The sequence below is a fragment of the Podarcis liolepis genome, assembly GCF_965112155.1.
Source record: "Podarcis liolepis genome assembly, chromosome: 5".
Lineage (NCBI taxonomy): Eukaryota > Metazoa > Chordata > Lepidosauria > Squamata > Lacertidae > Podarcis > Podarcis liolepis.
The window spans coordinates 79,612,350-79,634,166 of NC_139556.1; the positions used below are offsets into that span (position 1 = coordinate 79,612,350).

Genomic DNA, 21,817 nt, shown 5'->3' on the forward strand with positions numbered 1-21,817 from the left:
CCTGAAGCACTATTTCTGGGTTAGCAGAGTCTGTAACCTGAAGCGCCTGTAACCTGAAGCGTATGTAACCCGAGGTACCACTGTATTTCCATCAGGAGAAAGGCTGTTCCTGCTATAGTTTTGCCCATAGTCAACTGGCATGATAGTGGTTGTAATATTTGCAGGAGGCAGTGTGATGGAGTTGCCATCATCTCTTGGCATTGGCAGAGAGGCAAGATAAGATAAGTGAAACATGCATTCAGATCCAGGAGTGGAGCAGGTAAACTATATCTAAGTCTGCTACTTTATGATCCTTATGTGTGTGTTTTTAACCAGCCAGTAAGAATAAACCACAATTTCCTATAGTTCAGACATACCAGGAAAAGGTATGCCATTTTCAGATTTTCAGTTAAATGCACATTTCCTAAAAGAGTTTAGAAGTATGAATTTTATTTAGGTCCCAATAAAGTAGCTAGCATCTTAAGCATGTAGAAAAAGGTTGCTAATTCTTGCTTTCCCTCTTGGAGGTACAGCGTCACACAACAGTTGTGGGCTTAGGCTGGTGGATCAAGATTTGTGCCATGTTAGCTGCATATTCACCTGTTCTGCAACAAGCTAGATGCGGAGAATCATGTATGGTCAGCAGTCTATAATGCAGTGGGAGTTCTGTGCCTGAAGGGTCTTGGCATAGCCTGTGGTCTGGGATCCAGAGTTCTCCTACTCTGACAGAGCACAGCCTTATATCACTAGAGTCAAAGTTCTATCCTATGTGGCACGTATAAACAGATGTCTTTTGTGGCTGCCCTAAGAATATACCTTAATTGACAGGCAATATAAAAATATTTACAATAAATAAATAAGGTACCCGGCGCAATTTCTTGGAGACAGCTGTATTCTGTTGGAGTAGAGCAAAGGTTCTTTCTTTGCATCAATTTTTCAGCCAAAGTGCCTCCAGGTGCCCAGAACAAGCAAGAAGAAAAGTACACTGTCCTACTGCTTCCTCCTCAGTCTCTGCTCATGCATTGCATACTTATTAAACTTAAAGGCACTTTATATTCTTTTTTATGTAAAATGTTTAGCAGTTGAATGGCAATTATACATCTGCACTTCTTTATATGCAGATCTGATTGCTTTTTTATTTTACAAAAATAATCCATATTGTCTTTAAAAAACCAACACACAACCCTATTAAACTATTTTCTACTGGTTCTTCCATTGCCCCACAAAAAAGGACTCCTGCGTGAAAGAACTAAATTTCAGTATTACAAAACTGGCAGCACCTTTTTGTTTTAAAAAAACAACAATTGTTAGATAGATACAAAATATTCATATTTGTCCACAAGGTAACGAACAGCCATCCCATTTCTTCTTTTTTCTTTACGTATCTTATATTTCATACTTCTTGTACTACTACCAAATGGGAAGTAAGAAACAACTTTTTAACAAACCCATCCTTGCACTAAATATTTCAAGTTATATTGCGATGCATTTGACTGTCTGTAGTCAAGATGTAAGTGCCTTAAGTTCTCAATGTCACTTTAAAAATACCTCTAATATATTCATATCGGAACATGATACAATTTTTCTCCAAATCTTTCAGTCTGTTACTGTGTCTACTGTAAACTGAGAATTGCAATTTTAACGCATCTGACATGACTGCTTTTGATTAAACATCTTCGAAAGCCAAACTTTGGCTCCTGATTACCCTTTGTTATCAATTGTTCAGGCTGCATTTCTCATCTCAGATAACTTGAACGTATGTTACTGTGGAATCGCTGCCAAGCTGGTTCTTAGCCATGCACTTATAGATGCCAGCATCTGACAGCTTTGGATTCTGAATTACTAATGTTCCTTGTGGATGGAGAAGTTCGCTTCCAGATGGCCGGCCTTTGCTGCCTGTGGAAAGTAACGAGTGGTCAGGCAGCTCCCATGTAATTTCTGGATTTGGTATTCCCAGTGCCATGCAGTGAAGCTGAACTGGTACCCCAGCCACTGTGCGGATATTCCTTGGCGGTCTGTTTGTAATCCGTGGCGGGTGTGCCACAATAATTACAAAAACAACTACCGTTGAATCACCAGCGTAGTTCTGAGCTTTGCATGCATAACTTCCTCTGTCGTGGATGGTGGTTTCTCTGATAATGAGGGTGCCATTTTCCAGTAACATATATCTCCCATTAATCTGAGGCCGGTCTAGGACATCACCATTGGGGACTGTCCATATTATGCTTGGCTTGGGGCTTCCGCCAGCAAGACAGTGAAGGGATAATGGTTCCCCACTTATGCTTTTTATTGTTCCTCTTGGGTGGATAAAGATGGTGGGTTTCTGGCCAACTTCCAATATGATCAACTTTTCAATGTAGCCAACTTTATTTTTAGCAGCACACCGGTACTTGCCTGCATCTGCTTTGGAAGGACTGTAGATGACAAGGGTGCCATTGTCCCCCAAGAAGTAATGGAGTGTTCTAAAACCACTGGAAACCCTTGTTCCATTGGGTAGCATCCAGATTATCTCAGGAGGCGGGTTTCCATCTACAGAGCAGTTCAAAAAGGCAGTTTTCCCAGCCTTTGCTATTACTTTCTCGTTAAATGGATTTCTGAACATTGGTCTCCTAAGCATTTCTAACACCTCCAGCTGGACCACCAATATGCTTTCTCCGCCATCGTTACGTGCCACACAGACAAACTCTGCCGTATCTGAAGACCTTACGTTACGAATTTCAAGAGTCCCATTTTTGTGTACTGTTATTCTACTCCCATAGTATGGGGCTGTTAGGAAAATATTGTCAGGCATAATCCACATGATTTGGGGCAAGGGCGTCCCTTCAGCTCTGCAGTCTATTTGTTTCTTTGAGTGTTTTATGGCTGTTGTTTTAATGATAGTCTTGTTTGTATACAACCCATTGATGAGAGGCGGTTTAGAGATTACTTCAAGTTTATAAAGCCTTGTATCATCTCCACCAGAGTTGCGAGCAACACATATGTATTCTCCAGCATCTATGAGCCTCACCTTTGTGACGGACAAGGATCCATTAACATGAAGAAAATACCTGTGATTGGAAGCTGAAATCATGTCGTTGGAAGGCAACAACCAGAAAATGTTCGGCTTAGGTTGACCAGTGGTTTCACAGTTGAAAACTGCAGTGTCTCCTGCTCTGACTTTTGCATAGGTCTTGGAATTCTGCTTGATCCGTGGCGCCGCTGCTAGCACTGTTATGTGCACTTTCATTTCGTCTTTCCCAAGTGTGTTTTGAGCATAACACGTGTAGTCGCCCTCTTCAGCAATTCCCACCTTGTTGAAATACAGTGTCCCGTTGTCAAACAGTGTGTACCTACGAGACCTGTGCCCACTGTCATCTGCTTGCATCACGTTGTTGATCATTGTGCCGTCTGGCAAACTCCAAGATATCTCCGGTTCAGGGGACCCGGAAGCTTTGCAGTCCACTTTCAAGTCCTTCCCGTAAGGCACCAGTTTCTTAAAATACTGCTTTTGATCAATTTTTGCAGGCTTCATTGTCACGCTGACTTTCATTAGGATCAAGTCGTCTCCCATTTTATTCCTAGCCACGCATATATAGTCACCAGCATCCTTTTCTGTGACTCTTTCAACAGCCAAGGATCCATTGGGATGCACATTGATTCGACTCCCCATTCTAAAAAGCAATGGAAGAAAGGAAAGGTATTTAGTCCAGTATACTTAAGAACAGGCATAGGCAAACTCGGCCCTCCAGATGTTTTGGGACTACAATTCCCATCATCCCTAGCTAACAGGACCAGCGGTCAGGGATGATGGGAATTGTCTCAAAACATCTGGAGGGCCGAGTTTGCCTATGCCTGCTTAAGAACATAAGAAGAGCCCTTCTGGGAGAAGCCAAAGGCCCATCTAGTCCAGAATTCTGTTTTGACAGCGGTCAACCACATGCCTATGGGAAGCCCACAACCAGAATATTATATGCCAAAAAATACGGAGACCATAACTGTAAAACTGCTGATTCTCAATGACATTAAAGACAAGCTAAGATATGAGTGCATTGAGTAGAAGCATTTGGAAGTTCCTTTGAGTCCTCTTCGGAGTCATGAGTGGAGAGTACGGCTGCATCAAGCAACTCCTCCCATGGCAACTGTGCATATTGTGTGAACTTCTGCGCAAAGGTGGGGGGGGGGCTACACACATAGATGTATGTGCAAAAGCTTCCATGTTGGCTTATATCAGAATTGTGCAGGATTCCAGGTTGTGTGGAAGCCTTTGGAAGCCCCTCTCCCTCCATCTATAGGTACAGCTTGACTTGGTGGGAAATTTCCTTTGTCAAATGTAAGAGCGAACTGCAAGCCTACTTGTTCTTTATATGACATGCACTAGTTTTGGATCAGGAAAGTGCAAACATATCACTCCTCTGCTCATTCTGTTTGGAAGCCTTGCAGAGAGCTGGCAGATGTTAATTATGTGGACCAGACTCCAGGGATCTGCAATCTGTTTGGATTTAGATGCTTTGTTTAGGTCAGTCTAGAGATCACAAGATTTGTTACTGCCAAGCTCTAATATGGAAACCACTGGCTTCACTTAAGAACTCAATTGATGGTTAGTGGCCAAAATGTTGGGCAGAACTGTATTACTATGAGTTAAAGCAAACTCGTCCAAAATAAAATAAAATACTATGATATTGATGCTGTGGAGCTGCAACCACCCAACCTAGGAATGAGGTTTTAATGGAAATAATACATTTACAAACAAGAGCTCATAGGAGCCTTGCTTGTCCCTGAAGTGGCTGTGGTGAAGACAGCCCTAACTGGACTGGAACAAAATAAAAAAATTCCTTCCAGTAGCACCTTAAAGAACAATTAAGTTAGTTCTTGGTATGAGCTTTTGTGTGCATGCACACTTCTTCAGATACACTGAAACAGAAGTTGCCAGATCCTTCTATATAGTGAGAAGGTGGGGAGGGGTATTACTCAGAAGGGTGGTGGGAATCTCATTATACATGACTAAGCCATTTTTCACCTTCTCACCCCTTGCCTTTTCCTGTAAGACCTATTGCAGTCGTTAAGAGTCGTCAACAGGCTCATCTCAGCTATCTGCCAATCTCCCATTCCCACCACCCTTCTGAGTAATACCCCTCCCCACCTTCTCACTATATAGAAGGATCTGGCAACTTCTGTTTCAGTGTATCTGAAGAAGTGTGCATGCACACAAAAGCTCATACCAAGAACTAACTTAGTTGGTCTTTAAGGTGCTACTGGAAGGAATTTTTTTATTTTGACTATGGCAGACCAACATGGCTACCTATCTGTAACTGGACTGGAACAGTATGGTAAAATGTGCTTCAACCCTTATATCGTCAGTCTCATTCTTAAATACTGTAGCACTGTACTGCTCTGGCATCTAAAGGTGCAGTCCAAAGCATCCACACCTGTTAGTGGAGTTTAAAGGAATGCCAAGACCACAACTGCATCTGCAGTCGTGCCTCTCACAGCATCTGGGTAGAAAGGTCAGGGCAATGGCTGGCGGCTGGCAAGAGAGCTGACTTAGCCAGCAGAGTTGGCTGAGAAACACTTCCATCAAATTCAACCACTACCACTCCACAGCCTGGTGTAAGGAGGGTTTGGATTGTTCTGCAAGTCACTCAGCAAATGACAGCTCGACACCCTTCATACCAAAGTACCAGAGCAGCTCAGCAAAGGGTGTCAAGAAATTCATTTGTTTGATTCAGCCCTCTTTGACACAAAGGCAGAACAGTTCATTTGTCCAAGAAGCTTTATCGTTCTCCTCCAGCACAACACTATCCAATGTGAAATCCAATGGTTACAATATACCATACTTTTCCGTGTATAGGACTAGGGTTTTTTTTATTTAAAAATTATATTCAAAATTGTGGGTTGCCTTATACATGGATACAATCTCCCCCCATTTTCTCAATTTGGAGCCCCCCAAAATAGGGGGCGTCTTATACATGGGGGGGTGTTATACATGGAAAAATATGGTGGCTAATCAAGCAAATAAGTAATGCTGCGATTTTCATGAGACCTACCTGTGCCACTGATCAACAACAGCTTTTGAAGGTAATCTCCATATTATCTTGGGTCTTGGCTCCCCTGTAGCTGAGCAGTTCAGAAGCAACCTGTCCCCAAAATTCAGCTGAGTCAGTCTTTGAGATGAAACTGTGATTCTGGGGACTGTATCGCTATGTTCTACCTGGATGATGACCACTCTCCTCTCTGAGCCAGTGGAGCTGGTGGCTATGCATTCATAATTCCCACTGTCAGAAGGGCTGATATTCCTGATGTAAAGGGTTCCATTAGGGAAAAGGAAAAATTTGCCATTTATATACTGCAAAGGCTTCACCTCTGTTCCATCGAAGAGAACCCAGTGAACGTAGGGCTGTGGGTTTCCTTTGGCAGTGCAGGGCAGCTTCAAGCTTCCCCCAATATTCTCCAACATACGTTGCTTCTTCTCTTCCAATATAATGGGTGGCGCAGCAATAACTTGCAGCCTCACCGTCATTGTATCTGAACCAGCTGCATTGCTTGCTGTGCATGTGTAAATCCCTCTGTCGTAAACACTGACTTTCTTTATCACCAGCGTGCCATCTGCTTGCACAGAAACAGCCTCATTTCCCATAGAAGATTCTGAGATGTAAGTTTTGTTTGCGAGGATCCATGATACGGTAGGAATGGGACGGCCTTCGGCTGTGCATTTCAGGGCTACTGGCTTGTCAGAGTGAACGGTAATAATTTTGGACCTTCCCTCCAGGATTCGAGGTGGATAAGTCACCACCGACAATGTGATAAGAAGCCTGTCAGAGCCATGTTGATTGGCAGCCACACAGAGGTACTGTCCACGGTCCTGGATGTTGACGTTCTGGATGGAGAGAGTCCCGTTGGGAAGAACCTCAAATCTGTTATCACGCTTGTGTTTTGACGCATCAACCCCTAGTTAAAAGAGATGGAAATAAAATTAGCCTAATCTCTGTATGAAAATCTTCCTTTTTTTATTTGCTTGGCAAATCAAATGGTTTTTATTTTGGTTTTTTTACTCCATTTCTTTTGTTTTTGTGCTTCATCCCTTTTCTAAATTTTTCATCCTAAAAAACCTACTTTAACAAACTACCGTATTTACTCGAATCTAATGCTCACCTTCTTTGGTCAAATTGTGTTGCAGAAATTAAGGTGCACGTTAGATTCGATGCCACATTTACATTCACCAGCAAATTTTTTGTTTTGTTTCAAGGTTCTGAAAATTGAGGTGCACGTTAGATTTGATGGTGCATTTGACGAGTAAATATGGTATTTTCATATATATTAGGGAACAAAAAAAAATCAGCTGTAAACTCAAATTATCCTTTCATATGTAGAGTTATATAGTAAGTAGAAGTAAAATGCAGGTAAGTCATCAAAGTTGTAGCCCTGCATCAAAATAAGAACATGGGGAGCTGCCTTATACAGAGTCAGACCATTGGCTCATCTAACTCAGTGACTGGCAGTGGCTCTCCAGGCAGCAGCCTCTCCCAGGTGTATCTGGAGATCACAGAGATTGACCCTGGGACCTTCCACATGCAAGGCACATACCCTACTGCTAAGTAGGGCTGGGCGATATCTGGTTTTCAACATTGTGATATATCCCCAGCAAAATATTGTGATATATCAGTCTGAAATAAGGATGGAGCTATGTACAGCCACTGGCTGGCTTCACAGTTTCTCTTGTATCTTCATTTTTGCATAGCACGCGCGCGCTTGCATAGCGCGCGCACACACACACACAAACACACAGAGATAACGATTTGTGAAATATTGCCAGGTCAAAAATTATAAAACCGATCTCACAATACGGACTTCAAACTGGTTTTGGGTGATATATTGATATATCGCCCAGCCCTACTGCTGAGTTATGACCCCTCCCCAATACTGCTTTTCAAGTCCCACGGAAGAAGAAAGGATTTCTACAACTGTGTTTAAAGGCACGATTGTATTTATAAAACCACATTTCCTCTAAGATGCTCAGGGCAATACATGTGGTTCTTTTCCCCCGCTCTCCATTTTGTCCTCACAATTGCCTGGTAGAGAAGGCAGCTATTGCAGAGAGTATGGCTGCCCCAGGGCCACACACTTTTGAACCAGAGTCCCCCCAATCCTAGCCCAACACACGAATCACTATAACACAATGGCTCTCATTGCACCCTCAAAACCCAACCCTAGGGCTATAAGCATTCTTAAGATATTAATACTGCCCACACTACATCCTAGCTTGTATCTTGTGTATATATAATAAAAGAAAAAGAGAGATTCCATGTAAACTTGAGAAACGTACCTGATGATACCTTGGTCCAGTGTATTATTGGCCGAGGGTTCCCACTGGCTTCGCAAGGGATGAAAGCATCTGAATTAGCCAAGACCGTAAACGCTGCCAGTTTCCCTCCAATTATCCTGGGTCTTGCCCCCCTGCGTTGGTGGAACAAATCTAAGGTTATCTGATTGGTGGTAGTGACTTCCTGGTCTATGGTCTTCTCAGCCCAATTCTTCACCTGATTGTTCTTATCCTTCCTCCACAAAGGAGTATATTGAGTGGAGCTCTGTGGGGACTTAAATCTGCCCAATGTGCTGACCGTGAAAGTTTTGCCACTTTCTGTAGCCTCCTGCCAAGACAGTTCCCCCTGCCTGGGAGATGCAGTGGTTTGTGTGATAGCTGGCATGAGCATTGTTTGGGGTGCTAATGGGCTAGGAGACTGTGTGCTGGGGTATCTGGCATTAGTAGGAGTTTGGGTACTTATCTCAGTTTTAAGAGAAAAAGCTGCTTTTGTTGTTTGGCCTTTTTTGGTAGATTCCCATCCTACAGTCTGTTCTGATTCCTTATCAGCACCCACTGTAGTAGCCAGAGTTAGTCTGCTGGACTCTGGTGCCTGTGTTATGAAGGATGTGCCTGGTATCACTGAGATTGTGCTGGCTGTGTCCAAGAACGATACAGTGAGCGGGACCACAGTCGTAGGTTTTTCAGAAGACGAGTTACCCACTGCTATCTCAGTAGTGACCATCTTTTCGGTAGGGATATTCCTTATCTGAGTAGCTGGTGTGGATTTATTCTCTGCAACTGTGTCAGTTGTGCCAAGACTGGGTGTCCGTGGTGTAGTTCTAATAGCATCCATACTAGTGGATTTTGAAAACAGTTCATCTGTTAGGGGGCTGGCAGCTTCCCTTATGCTTTCAGCTGTTGTTAAAGAAGGAGAAGCCGTGGGTTTTTTGGACACTGTAGCAGAACTTTTGCTGAGAATGATGTTTCTGTATGAAGACACGGGATTTTTCAGAGGCCTTCTCCTCCTCTGACCCCTCCTTCTGCCTGGTCTTAGTGCTCTGAATCTGGCAACGTTAGTTTTAACACGGACAGTAGTAGCTGGAAAGAGAATTGGTAGGATGCTGGTGGCGGCATCTGTTTCTTTTCCTAGAACAGTTGTAAGATTGGAGGCAAAGGCTGAAGATGGCAGTTCTGCAGTATCAGGCGATAGCAGGGGGACTAGTTTTACTAGCATCATGTTGTCACTGGTGGGTTGAATTAGGGGATCATCAGTTTGGTTCTCAGTCTTTGAAACAGCACTTTTATATGTGGGTGATGTTGTGTATGCTGGCATTGGAACTGTAGTTTGGAGAGGCAAAACAGATACTCTAGGTAAGGGTTCGCTGCTTGTTTGCATATTGGGTTCCTCCTCCAGTAGCTGCTTTTGTGCATCATTGCTTCCAAAGAAATTATGCAAAGGAATTTCCCCTCTTGGAACAACAGAAGAGGCCTTAGTTCCAAGAGCGGAAAGGGTAGATTTCATAACCAAAGGTGACATGGCAGATGTGGTTTCCATGCCAGTCCTGGGGCTATGGATAGTCGCCATTGGGAGTCTGATGCTAAATGATGGGTTTGCGTCGGTGATTCCTTGTAATGCTGCACTAGATTTTACTTCTCTGTGCGATACAACTTGCGTGCTTTCAGGATAGAAGGGGATTGTTGTTGAAGTTGTATGCTCTTCAGCTGCAACCAGTTTGTTTCTTGAGAATGCCCCAAACTGATTTACAGTGGTTGCTTCTGGGTGATGAGTTTTAAATGAAGTGGAAACAGGAGCTTGAGAGACAGTCTGTTCAAGAGATTTGTTGGGAGGGGATAAGGCAGGTGTGCTCACTTCTACAGGAGGAGGTAGAGTTGTACTTGCTTGAGCAAACCGTGATTTAACAAAAGCAAATTTACGACTTGCAATGTTGGAAATACGGCCAGGTCTAATTATTCGTCTTCTATTAGAGATTTTTCTTCGTCTGCTATACTGCCTGGGGGGGAGTGGCGGGTTGTGAGTTGTAGCACCCCCAACTACCTTAATCTGCTGGTGAGTGACAATGGTTGAGCTTGAAGGTAACCGAGGCACTATTTTTTGTGTACTGTAAGCATACATATGCCTAAATACATCATCATCAGGAACATTGGTTGTCACTAGAGATACCTGGTGATTGGATTTCTTTGATACTTTCTCAGTAGCCTCTGTAAATAAATCAGGTTTTTCAGTATTTTTGTGGGTAGCTGCAGACAGGGTATTCTTGATAATATTCATTGCTGGTGTGATTGTTGGTGTGGCTTTTAGTTGCAAATTGTTTCTCCCAGATGATATCGAGCTCTGAAAAGTACTTAAAGCTTCTGTAGAAGTACTTAGTGGACTATAAGATGGTGTTGTTAATGGCTCCATGTTGGTAGATAGTGTGTGAGATGCTTCGAGAGACATTTTTTCAAGTTTAAGTTCTGCAAGTAACTTCTGGTTCTTGGGCGTCTTGTAATTCATAACCACTGGGCTGGTTACTGGAGTTGTGGTTTCTGTAACCATGCTGGATGTTGCCAAAGAACGGAAATCATTTGACATGCTTCCAAATTCTGCTGTCACTACATTTCCAGAGGCTTCTCTCAGAGTGGATATCGCAGGTCTTTTAGTTGCTAGTAGAATAAATCCTTCCTCTGGAAATATATCATCTCCAGATGTCTCTTCCAGATTTTCAGAAGTCTTTAAGGACAACAGAACCTTTACTGTTGGTTTTGCTGTGGCATTTTCTTGCTTTCTTGGAAAAGTGGCCTTTTTCTTCGTTTTTTCCAAAAATGCTGCCCAGCGCAATGGATCAATTCTCCTAGTGGAAGGATCAAATTGCCTCAGGCGCCCTCTAAACCGTTTGTTCGTCTTGTCCTTGTTGCGCCTGTAAATTTCTTTGCGATTGGCACTGGCTTTGTTCTGTGTGGGCTGATTTATATATGAATCTTTAGTGGGTTCCTCGCTGGTTACTTGGGTTTGCCTGGCAGATGAAGGATTTTGAGGTTTGGTGGTAACTTTATACTCTTCATTGCCAGATCCATCTGCTGCTTCATCCTCTAGCTGAATATCGAGTTTTTGTGACCTGTTCAAATTCCTTTCAACTACTACTTGGTAAACCAAAATATCAACGCCATATTTATTAGCAGCGACACACATGAAGTAACCACCATCCCGGTCTGTTGTCCGTTGTATTTTTAATGTGCCATTGTGAAAAAGAAGCTTGTTTTTTGAAGAGTGGTGAAGAACCATGTGCTCAGGTAAGATCCAGGTAACAGGGGCATCTGGGGCACCTGTAGACGGGCATGGAAGGTGAAGTGTGTCACCTAAAAATATGGAAAACTGAGGGCCGTTTAAATGGCTGTGTTCTATATAAGGATCTATCACAGTAATCCTAACAGTCAGGACATCAGCATCAACATAATTGGTTCCTATACAGTGATAAACTCCACTGTCAAAATTATCTGCTGCATGCAACATGAGTTTTCCAGATTTTTTTATCACGATTCGCCCATCTTCACTAATATATGGCGCTCTAATCTTGCTCCCATCTGCTAATACCCACTCAATTGCAGGGGTAGGGTCTCCAAGCACTTGGCAGTCCAGTTCCACAGACTCCCCTACTAAAACGGTGTATTCAGTTATTGTGGTGTTTTCTCGTAAGATCATGGCCCAGTTTTGCCGTTCTGGTTTTGGGAGATTGACCGGGAGGGCAATCTGAGCATTTGTGAAATACTGGATGTGCAGAGTGTTGAGAGTTGTTGATGTCCTGTCCAGTTGCAATGAAACTTGTCCCTGCATCAACCAGTAAGGCTCAGCTCTCAGTTCAGCTTCTACATCAGTGAATAGCTCGTCATTTTTGGAATCTGTTTGCTTGTACTTATAACTGATGTAAGGCACTTCTGTCAATAACAGTTCCCTCTCCAGTTTTAACGGAGAATCGCTGTAAAGGGCCAGGATGCTCCACAACTGCTGAATATACTCGTGGTCAATGCTACACACAAGGAATGTTGACAAGGATACTTCAAGAACTGTGATGTTGTCGATTTTGTTTAGTGTAACTGGAGACATCTTTGCAGGCTTTTGCACATTGCAGATCAGGTTTGCTCGATTTCCAGCTTGGTCTGTCATGTTGAATACCATGGATCCTATGGGAGCCATAAAATCTCTGGGAGAAACTGACGTAAAGCCACCATCCTCAGGAGCAGTGATGTTTTTCAGTTTCAAGGCTGGATCTATAGTTGGCTTAACACAATTAAAATCTGATGGTTGCATGCCACTTAACCGCTTGCCTTTAAAAATTCCAGGATTGGCACACAATGGGCATTGCAGAACACCAGAAACACCTCTGTCTTTTTTGCACTTGACAACATCTGGAAAGGAGATAGAAACAGTAAAAATTATTTTTGCCTGACTGATTCACGCATAAAAGCAACAGGTCCTGTTATGCCGATAGAGATTTCTGGTGTCCATGAAATATGACAGACCTCAGTCAGCAATCATTTGGATCTGTTTAGGAGCCAGCCAGTGCAGTAATTGATGATTAGCCATGGTTACTACAGAATAGAAAAGAAAGGAACCAGAAATGAACTAGAACAAGGACAAAGGCCTCGGACTCAACCCTCAGAACGAGCACAAGGGCAAGAGGATGCTAGATGTAGACATTAGAAAAATTACACAAGAACAGAGAAGACAGATTTGGGTAAGGCCACACGTTTAATGCCCATTGCCCAAAGTTTATGTTGAAATCTGAACTTTGGCCCTGTGTTATGTCTAGTCCCCAGCTTGCTTCAATGCGCATGTTTTTGGCCATAGACTTTCCCCCCACTTTCTAATGGGCATGCAAATGCATAATTACATTCAGAAAACTGTTCGTTCCTTGCCCACCACCGGTCTAGCAACAAAATAGTTCCCAACGATAGAAAATATCTACTCTCCCACCCCACTAGTTAGGAATGCTTCCACCATGGGTTTCAAATTATTTCCAACAAGAGTTGAACATATAATTTTTAAGAGGTATTCCATTTTTCTACTTGGTATTGTAATTGGAAATATATTAGAACACGTTGTTGTTTTATCTGTTACTCATTTATACAACTTTTTGCAATAAAAACATATGGTGTAGGATCAGAACAGTAACCTATCTGTGGCTATATCTTTAAACGGCGGCAAATACATATTTGGGAGAGGAATTTTGCCAGACACAGTTTTATTTGAGATTGTTCTATTTTATTCATTTAAAGTTTTTGGCAGGTCCATAATGTGAAGTTTGTAACACAAGCTTCTTGCCACATACCAGAGAAGAGGGAGGAAGTTGCATTTTTCTCTTATAACTATGGGATAATATAAACAAGAGAGGAACAAAGGCTAGATTCCTGTGGAAGTTCTATGCAAGAGCTGTCAAATCTCTAGATCATTTTGGTGAAAATTCTCATTTCTGTATTATCTCTCCAGGGAATCATTTGTCAAACACATCTTTTGGTGAAGCAGTCCAGGGGGAAAATCCCTTCTGTTTACAATTAGTTATGAAAACAATGGATTCAAATATAGCAAACTCTACTGTTCCATTAACAAAGAAAATGTGACTGACTCTGCAGACTTGAAAGTGCCCTAATGTAAAATGAAATACATCAAAATATTCTGTATTTATGATCAAGAAGGCTGCAACATTTTCTTTAATAAAAAGGACACCCCAATTAATCTGGCATCAGATTTTTTAGTGAATACAAGTACTGTTGACCGTAAAACTGTACAAAAACTAGGTTTCAGGCACACTTTAGGGAAAGCTTCATCTAATGTGCCAGGCATGATGTACTCAAGCACAATCTTAAAACAAAATCCATGTGCTTTTTCAGAACCACCAGCCTTGCGTCTGATCAACGTAAGATTTATTTAATCAGGGGATAGCCCTAGTGGATTAGATTTTATTGGAAGGAGGATGTGGTCTCTCAGATTTTCTTTTCTTTAAGGTATACGATGCTATGCTGAAAATCCTAACAATTATTGCGGTGCTGTAATTCCTGGGCACTGAAAATTGACGTGCTGGCGAAAATTAGAATAGCTTAAAGGAGACCACCGGCAGTTTGAGGTATTTTCTTACACATGTTCTGTGGGGAAATAGCTGGTTAAGTAGCACTGCCAACAGAACCAATGGCCCTTTTGAGGAAGAGTGGGACACGGGTGGCGCTGTGGGTTAAACCACAGAGCCTAGGGCTTGCCGATCAGAAGGTCGGCGGTTCGAATCCGTGCAACGGGGTGAGCTCCCGTTGCTCAGTCCCAGCTCCTGCCAACCTAGCAGTTCGAAAGCACATCAAAGTGCAAGTAGATAAATAGGTACCACTCTGGTGGGAAGGTAAACGGCGTTTCCGTGTGCTGCTCTGGTTCGCCAGAAGCGGCTTAGTCATGCTTGCCACATGACCCGGAAGCTCGGCCAATAAAGCGAGATGAGCGCCGCAACCCCAGAGTCGGTCACGACTGGACCTAATGGTCAGGGGTCCCCTTTACCTTTACCCTCTCAATACGAAGTAGAGAGTGTGGCTATTGGGGGAAAAGGAATTATTATTGGTGGTCCCCTTGTTGCAGGACAAGCTATCTGGGTGGGGTGGGGTCTCACCTGTCACCTACATTAATGCATTTTCAACAGCAAATACTTTTTTGTTGTTCTCCCAAGCCTTTTAACATAATTGTATCTGCTTTTAACACCATTTAAACATTGATAGCAATATTTCAGTTTCTGCTATTATGGTGGTGGATTGTTTTTAGCCCGTAATAATAGTGCTTAGACTATTGGACAATGGCTAGCATGATGTTTTATTCTTTGTCGGTGGTTCTGCATTTTTGTGATTTCTGATATCAATGGTATAATATGTTCTTAAATTGCTTTATTGCTATTACATTATGGGATAATTGGCACATAATACAATACACAGAGTAACCGCAAAGGCTTCAAATGGACTATTTAACAGCCACATGATCCTTCTACTATTTTTATTTTTTATTTTATGGAAACCATTTTGGAATCCTTGTCAGAGGAAGGTAAAAATGCTTCCAGAAATAAATGGAAGTTGAGTATATAAATAAAAAGAGAATATTTGATACCTGGCTGCCGTTCCGCCCACTCACCAAACCATTTCATTTCGCAGTCACAAGCCCAAGGGTTCCCGTGAAGGTAGAGGCTTTCTAACTCGGACATATATGTGAAAATGTCTCGAGGCAGAGAAGAAAGCAAGTTGTCAGACAAGTAGATATGCTTTATGGAGGATGTTTTGAACATCTGGAGGTAGCACAAGGTGACGAAGGTATCCGAGTGAAGCTGCTTGATCAAATTTCCTTCCAAGTGGACTAGTTTCAGTGATGTAAGGCCATAGAAAGCTTTGGGGTTTACAAATTCAATTTGGTTATGATCCATGTGCAACCGTACCAAACTCACGAGACCATGAAACATGCCTGCTTCAATAACTTTGACTTTGTTATAGCTCATCTTCAAGACCTGTTGACAGAATAATAATAATATTAAAAAATTGAGCAAAATAGGAACACCATCTGAAGAATAAAAAGCAACCCCGATTCAAATGTTACATTAAAGCAAGGGAGCAGCTGGTTCAGCAGTGAGAACAACTTTTAAAACTGAAGTTAGATAGGCTGTAAACCTGCACCCATAGTATGTATGCTATTCGTTTTTTAAAGGGCCGAAGGTAAAAGTTTGGTACAGCTCTATATAGAACCAATGATGGATAATTCCCAGTTCATTCTTACCTGCAACAGGTGCAAATCAGAGAATGTCCTGTCTTGAATTGTATGTATCTGATTACTGTGCAACATCAACAACTCCAACTTCTCCAGGCCAGAAAAATCTGTTTCAGTCAGTTTAACCAAACTGTTGTAACTGTAACAAACATTTCATTCCAGATCTGGGTTTAGTCAGTCAGCTATAGTTCAAAGGCAAAACAAACAAACAAAAACAGAGTCTCTCTTTTGCAAATAAGCAAATAAATTTTAGTTAAAACTTGCCATGTCAATTTCAGAATAGCTTTCTCAGTACAGTGGCAGATGGAAATTCGTAGGTATACGCACCCCTAGAATGAATGCCTATGACTTGTGATTATACAGGTTGCTTTATTTACTTAAAATAGATATATTCCACTTCCCTGCTGGAACTCCCAAAGCACAGCAAACCAACAACTTTCCAAACTATATAGTAGATACTCACGAATTCACAATGTAAACAATAAAATGCTATCAAGCTTTCCATGAAGCATACCTCCTAAGTCATCAGCAAAGACCCTGGAATAGTTTAGGCAGGGCTTATACCTTAAAGCCTAACCTCTTAGTGCTCTTTAGTATTCACAATAAGGGTTCATGTCCAGCTGTAGTTATCAGTCACAGTGACTCCTTGCTAGCTTGCAAATTTCAGTGGAAGTAGTATGAAGGTCCACTAGGCAGAGCCAAGGCCTCCCCTCACCAAAGTGCTGTTGAACATAACCTGCACAGTGAACAGAGTACTGAACCTACATTGACACAAATCATTTACAAATCATTTACTGAATCCAAATCAGGCACTGGTGCCTTCCCCTGCAATCATATTCTATGCCTATCCCTAAAGCTACCTATAGTGCAGATAGGTAAGGAGAGTTTGCATGAGTATGGAGGTCCTGCACTACAGGATACAGCAGCAAATGATCAGTGCAGACCAACCATTTTTGATGTCTCCATCCGCACTGGTCATTATTATTATTTTTTTAATAATAATATTTTTTATTGCTTTTTTTCCAAGGTCAGAATACATCGTCAGTAACACAACAAAAGCGATTTTACAAAAAGAAAGAAGAAATTATATAAAAGAAAATTCACTTTTCCGGGTCTTTTTTCGTAATCAACTGCACTGGTCATTAGAGACACCTGTAACTAAGAACTTTTACTCAGATCAGCTCATTTCCTTCTCCCTCCCTATCTAGTTTCCTTTGGTGCTGTCCATTTTTAGAGCGTAAATCTGAGGGCAGAAACATTTTTTTAAAAGAAATGATTTGTAAGCCACTTTGGGAACCTTTTTTGGCTGAAATGCAAGGGGAGGAAATCTTTAAATAAGTAACAGCATCCCCAGACCTTTCTTCAGTCATACCAAACCTATGGTATTCGATAGGATAACCCTGAGGCTTTCATCGGATTACTATACTTGGAGCAGCCAGGGCGACTAAGCATCATGGGACCTGCAATTCCCATGACACTGAGCTGCCAGGGATGTACTCTAGCTATTTAAAACAAAAACCTAGATACCATTGCTTCTGATAATCTTGTGGCTGCATCATAAGAGGAGAAGTGCATGAGCCTCAGGTCTGTTGTTGCTTCTGTATGAAATGCTAAAGCATTGTTTAGTATCACATCCAAAACAGGTACAAGGCTGCCAGTATGAAAAAACAACAAAACGGGATAGAGAGAAAACTCATGTGATGACAAACACACAGACGGTCCACCCTGTCATCATAGGCAAGTTCAAACTTGGTTAATGTCTCAGTCGATCAAATGAATCAGAGCTTAATTCAAGTGAAAGTTGATACACGGATTGGCAAGGAATGAAGCAAGGTCGTCTTTGATCTCTTCCAAGTCAATGAAATGGGGCTTCACGGCTAAGTGTGTGCCCCAGTTAAGTCTCCTATGGCACGTTAGTTGTAGCAGGTGGGGGCAACTGGTTCTCCTTACCGCACATTACAAATTCAAGCAATATTGTTGTAAACCTACCCTAAGTTGATGCGCTCCACGTTTGGGGAGATTTGTGCTGGGATGGTAGTGAAATACCGGAATGTGCAATGTACTTCAGTGGGTACATAGCAGGCGCAGTGCTTAGGACATGCACTGCTGCGAGGAAAAGCGGCCCAGCAGAACCCAAGCAGAAATCCTAGAAAACAGGGGTTGCGTCTTCCTGTTCCTTCCATCCTGCATGGAGACCTTGACGCAACAGCAAGCGTGGACAAACAAAACTGTAGGGAAGAGAACACAACACAAGTTATCGTGTCAAGATGAGACGTCACAAATTTGTATCTTTGACCTCAGGACTTGTTTAGAATAAAGCCTGCCTTAGAAACAGTACAGGAAAGGTCCTTCGTATTATTTTTAAAAAAACACACACACGCAACAACTCTGCAGGGGTTTCTTGTTTGTTTTTTAAGAAAATAACATTCCTTCGCAGCTTCTTTCTTTCAGTGAATGTGGGGAGGGGAGAGAGTTCGTGTTGACAGGTATTAAAAACTGAAATCTGACACGCTACTGAGTCTATTGTTCCAAATAAATAAGCCCACTCTTTCATTATTTAGAGTGTTCATAAATCTGTTTGTGGTTTGTCTTTGCCAAAAAACACGTTGGGTCCTTCTTTGCCAAGTAATTTAGGACTCAGAAAAAGGAAAAAAAAACACAAGAAGTTGAGAAGACGACTGTGGTGGTTAAGAAAGCTAATAAGCTATGACAGGACTGACAGCAGTTAAACTTTATCCCACTTTCTCCATGGTTTTTAGATTTTACAAGCAGTGCCCCCTTCCTCCTCCTCCTGTTTTGTTAATGCTGCAGAATCAGAGCAGAGTTCAACTGTAGATTAAAGGGGCACTGAATAGTCTTATATTTGAATAAACAGTGTTAGATAGATAGGTATGTATGGAAGTGAGAGCTGGACCATAAAGAAGGCTGATCGCTGAAGAATTGATGCTTTTGAATTATGGTGCTGGAGGAGACTCTTGAGAGTCCCATGGACTGCAAGAAGATCAAACCTATCCATTCTGAAGGGAATCAGCCCTGAGTGTCCACTGGAAGGTCAGATTCTGAAGCTAAGGCTCCAATACTTTGGCCACCTCATGAGAAGAGAAGACTCCCTGGAAAAGACCCTAATGTTGGGAAAGATTGAGGGCACAAGGAAAAGGGGACAACAGAGGATGAGATGGTTGGACAGTGTTCTCGAAGCTACCAGCATGAGTTTGACCAAACTGCAGGAGGCAGTGGAAGACAGGAGTGCCTGGTGTGCTCTGGTCCATAGGGTCACAAAGAGTCGGACACGACTAAATGACTAAACGACTAAACAAAAACAACAACAGAAATGATTGCTGTTTTTGATTCCAGCCCCTCTCCTCCCCAAATCTCTAATAAGGCATAGTGAGTTCATGGCAGAGCCCAGATCCTATCTCATTCCAGCCACAGTAGCTTCTGCAAGGTGATCAAGTTTCTCAACATTCACCTCACAGACAAGAGAAATTTGTCGCTGTCCTTTTGCAGACAGGGTTGCTGATCGTCATTACGCACGGACATTGTTGGGAGATCTGCTCTTAATTACTTGTTTTCTCCCTCTTCGTGCATGTAGTCTGCTGCATGAAAGAAGCCGGCGGCTGTATGCACAAAATAGCGATTGCGTAACTTGACCAAAGGGATGCTTGGCCGGGGAACAAGAAAAAGTCCGGCCGGCAGCCTTTAAATTGTCACCAAGGTTCGTCCTCCTTGGAGCAGACCCATTGTGTGCATAATAGACAGGGCTGACTTAGGTCCATTGATTTCAGTGCGTCTAGTCTAAGTAAAACCCTTTGAAAACAATGAATGACACCAATGGCATCCTTCCTTTTGCAGTTGCCACCCAACTTCTTTCAGTGATAAGCCAGGCTTCTGGAAAGCAATCCATAGCACCACACCATTTTTAAAAAATGCACCACAGAGATAAGAAGCAAATAAATTACAAATAAAGAGCATGCACCCCCCAAGTAAGTTCTCCAAAGCAGCCTCAGAAATAATCTGTACTCACTTGCAGGCTGCTGCAGCAGCAACCCAAAGTTCCCCACGGATTTAAACAAAAAAACCCACGTTTATTATGGCATAAGCTCTCTCGGACTAAAGTCCACTTTTATCAGATGCATTGAAGGGTTGTGCTCAGTTGACAGGTGGCCTTTTGCAGAGTCCTTTCGGAGGGGGTAAAGGATGGAGCCCACTGCCACGAACCTGAGTTAAAACCAGCAGAAAGAGAGTAGAAGGGACTGTCCTTACCTGCGCTGTATCCCCCTTTCTTTCTTCCTCAATAGCCCTCCATCTTCTCCTGCCGCCCACCGAGATCCTGCTCATAAATGGAGAGGCAAAAAGTTCACGAGCTTCCTAAGGCTTGCGAGGGAGGGAGAAGCCGCCGCAGAGGTGAGAGGATGGAAGTTTGCGAGGAACACCAGAAACACGCCCCCCGGCCCTGTTGTGGCGCGAGGGAGGGAGAGAGGGCTTGGCCGCCTCGCCAGGCGAAAAACGGAAAAGCCTTGGCGCGCTCCGCTCGCCGGAGCCTCGCCAAGCGTCTGGGCTTCCCCGAATCGCCTCAAAGAGAAATGTGGAGGGGTGGGGTGTCCACTGGCCGGCTCGCTCTCTCTGGGCTTGCTCACACGCCCCCTTCCTCCCAGCGAGGGGGGGTGGAAGGGAGCGCGGAGGCGTCGCCTGCAATGGGGGGCTCCTCGCGCGCTCCAAAGCCTTTACGCTTCGCACGTGGCGCCCAGCCGGGCTCTGGGTCTTTCCCCCGCCGCGGGCTCTGTTGCCCCTTTGCGCCCGCTAGCCTGTTCCCGAGAGCGGCCTCCCGCTCGGGTCGTCTTCCGTTCGCGCCCCTGCCCCACGCTCTCCTTCAGACTCTCCCGCTGTTTCCCGGGCGCTGCTTCGGTCAGCGCCGCTTTGACGCCCTCCTCACGGGTCCCTTTATCTCCTCAGTCCAAGCCCTTCAGAGCTCCTCGCTTGAGAAAGGACTTCAAAAAGCAGCAGCGTGTGAGAGGGCGTAAAAAAAGCAAGCGCAGAAAATCTAAAGTGTGGTGAGGGGACACCCCGGCTAACCTATTATCAGAAGGGTATCCCCTATGATGGACCAGTTATCTCAGCCTCCTCATCTCAACCCTTTAATTTTCCCTCCTCTCAACTGGTTCCCTCAGAGATGGGGGACCTTCATGGGACAAAGGGCATGAGTGTAGCCAAGGGGGTGGCTAGAAATATTATTGAAAAGCATTGGAAGTACTCAATTATCTGAGGTTCTGCTCCCGCCCCAGCAGAAGCCTGCCCCCTCCCCCTGCAATATCCCAATTTATGGGACATTTTTATCTGTGATTTCCCAAGAGAAGCTCAACAACTTTGCCCCCCTCCTAACAAAAAATCCCTGCTGTGCCTGCCCTCATGCCCCTTTTTCAGGGCTTACAGCCACAGGGTATTTCAGCCAGAGATGTGCTGGATTCTAACCCTGTTTATCCCAGTAGATCTTGCTATAGTAGTGGTGTCCAAACCTTTTTCAAAGAGGGCCAGATTTGATGAAGTGAAGAGCCATGAGGGCCGATCAAAGGGCCGACCAAAGATGTTGACCTTTTTTAGGATTGAATTTGTCGAGGGTTTTTTTAGGATTTCACCCCAGGAAAGAAACTGCTGCAGGGGCCGGATTAGACCAACTAGCTGGCCGGATTAGCCCCCCCCCCCCCCAGAATGGACTTTGGACATGCCTGTGCTATAGGATTGCCCTGAGGGCAGACTTTGGTAATCTTTCGTAATATGGCACCCTG

General features: G+C 43.4%; 1 protein-coding gene across 3 annotated transcripts; it reads right to left on the reverse strand.

Moving 5' to 3' along the window:
- Positions 1-412: 412 nt before the first annotated feature.
- Positions 413-20,858, reverse strand: IGSF10 (immunoglobulin superfamily member 10). 3 transcript variants are annotated; one of them, XM_083503738.1, is made up of 7 exons: positions 20,298-20,858; positions 18,024-18,262; positions 16,044-16,173; positions 15,387-15,777; positions 8,279-12,661; positions 6,003-6,903; positions 413-3,629 (listed from the first exon to the last, which is right to left on the reverse strand). In XM_083503738.1, the coding sequence occupies exons 1-7, from the start codon at positions 20,370-20,372 to the stop codon at positions 1,721-1,723; spliced, it is 8,028 nt and encodes a 2,675-aa protein (XP_083359864.1). In that variant the 5' UTR covers positions 20,373-20,858; the 3' UTR covers positions 413-1,720. The 3 variants fall into 3 exon arrangements, with proteins under 3 accessions (XP_083359864.1, XP_083359866.1, XP_083359865.1); XM_083503740.1 differs by having other exon boundaries at positions 16,044-16,216; XM_083503739.1 differs by lacking the exon at positions 20,298-20,858 and adding an exon at positions 20,059-20,280.
- Positions 20,859-21,817: the final 959 nt, after the last annotated feature.